At 37.0% G+C, this 1,974-nt stretch overlaps 1 protein-coding gene across 1 annotated transcript in view; it reads left to right on the forward strand.

Moving 5' to 3' along the window:
- The window catches only part of LOC101311460 (WD repeat-containing protein 25-like), a 5,391-nt gene extending 3,852 nt beyond the window's left edge, over positions 1-1,539 (forward strand). Inside the window, exon 4 of the mRNA XM_004295736.1 lies at positions 841-1,539. Within this exon, the coding sequence (XP_004295784.1) occupies positions 841-1,212 (372 nt within the window). The 3' untranslated portion in view covers positions 1,213-1,539. The remainder of the gene's footprint in view (positions 1-840) is intronic.
- The last annotated feature ends 435 nt before the right edge of the window (positions 1,540-1,974 follow it).

Genomic DNA, 1,974 nt, shown 5'->3' on the forward strand with positions numbered 1-1,974 from the left:
CATCCAATGGTGTACATGGTCTAAATTGACTAAATTTTCATCTCTTATTTGCACGCTGAATATTTATATGAAACTTCAGTAAATTTATATATGTTGTAACAACTTATGGAGCCACCCTATCACCAAAGGAAAAAAAAACAGTATTAAAAGCTTTAGGTGGTTTGTATTGTCTTACCTCAGCCTTCTGATGTTAGAAACTAGATGAATCACATGTCTGGGCATCTTCAAGATCTCAGTGGTCATATGTTGATGTTTTTTGAAATAGGAAACAGAAGATGTTTTGTACATCAGACTAAGTTTGTATTAGAAGTATTGATGTTTTATTGCCACTGAAAGGTTTTTTTTTTTCCCTCAAAGGAACAGATAACCTTACAACACGTTCAATTTCTCTTCCACAGGATGGCCATTCTAATTTTTAATTGGAAAAGGAAATAGTTGGAAAACATTTTTGTGACTCAAACGAACCCTTGCCGTTATCATTTACCTTTATAAGAAAAGTTGTTAATGATAGCGTAGTTGAAATTTTAAAGGGTGTGGAGTTAGATTGCTACAGTATGATCATAAAAATGTGTTCAGACTTGAGAGTTGTATGCACAGTAGCCATTATGAGATCGAAATATGCTACACGAATTCAGTTAAGGGTATGCACATGATACTATGTTTTGTTCATGTGTTTACACATTTGTGAGTGGACCATTGCTTTGATCATGTATACACTTTTCTGTTACCTACGATGAAATTGTGTTTGGACCATTATTTACTTTTAGTAATGACAATGGTTTGTCCATTTTGCATTGGCTTATATAAATTAGAATGTAGACTAACATGCCTCCGTATCAGGTGTACGTAGAAGCATTCACCTGTCCCTGTGTTAGATTCCACCCTTTCGAACAATCGTTTGTTGCCCAGTCAAATGGTAATTATATCGCAATCTTCTCTGCAAGCCCTCCCTTCAAGATGAACAAGTACAAGAGGTACGAAGGCCATGGGGTATCAGGGTTTCCAATAAAATGTGTGTTTAGCTTGGACGGGGAAAAGCTACTGTCAGGCTCCTCAGAGGGTTCAGTATACTTCTATGATTATGGGACTTCTGAGGTTATCAAGAAAATCAAGGCATTTGAGCAGGCCAGCATAGATATTGCTGTCCACCCAATCATACCTAATGTGATTGCTGCTTGCAGTTGGAATGGAGAAGTTTCTGTGTTTGAGTGAGATGTTCATCTAAACTTTTTCCATTGCAAGGCAGTCTTTGTTTTTCTAAGAGAGATCGATGCAGATGGATATAAGTCTATAACTAGAAAATGAAAAGGACATACAACTGCGCAAAGAACTTTTGCTTGTATTGTTTTCATATCTACCAGGTAACTACATATTTAGGATTTGAATCTTATTGTTGTGTACTGCTCCAGCGTTTGTGGGTTTGATTTTCGTCTTGTAGATCTTTTATCCTAAAAAGCTAGGCTAAAGAGGTCATGTCACTTTTGTATTTCACATCATACACAGTGTTTGATAACCCTTTATTTGGAACTCCTTCAAGTAATGCTTTCGTTCAGTACATGATTTCTCTGCAAGCGCTGACATTTTTATCTTGTTGAGTTGACACTCGTCAAATAGGCTTTGTGTATGATGCAATCAAAGAGGCCATCATCAACGACAATTCATGGGTAAGTTTTGACATTGAGCCATTGGGGACTATAGTAGCTATTCAAATCAGAGGAAAATTTAGTCATGTTGCAAATGCTGTGTCGCGCACTAGCAGCCGGGAAATTTTGAAGACTAATCAGTTTGATAAAACTTTTGATCTTCCTCTCAGATCTCCTGTAGTGTTAGACCCCAGTGCAGTGTTGAACTCGCAAGTTTAGTCATCTCTAATGGGTGCTACAACAAAAATGGTAAGTTCTAAAGGCTTCCATAGTCAGTATAAGGATCACCTTGTGGTACAAATCTTGATGAAGTCCTCAGTATAACATTGGT

Source organism: Fragaria vesca, linkage group LG3 (genome assembly GCF_000184155.1).
Source record: "Fragaria vesca subsp. vesca linkage group LG3, FraVesHawaii_1.0, whole genome shotgun sequence".
Lineage (NCBI taxonomy): Eukaryota > Viridiplantae > Streptophyta > Magnoliopsida > Rosales > Rosaceae > Fragaria > Fragaria vesca.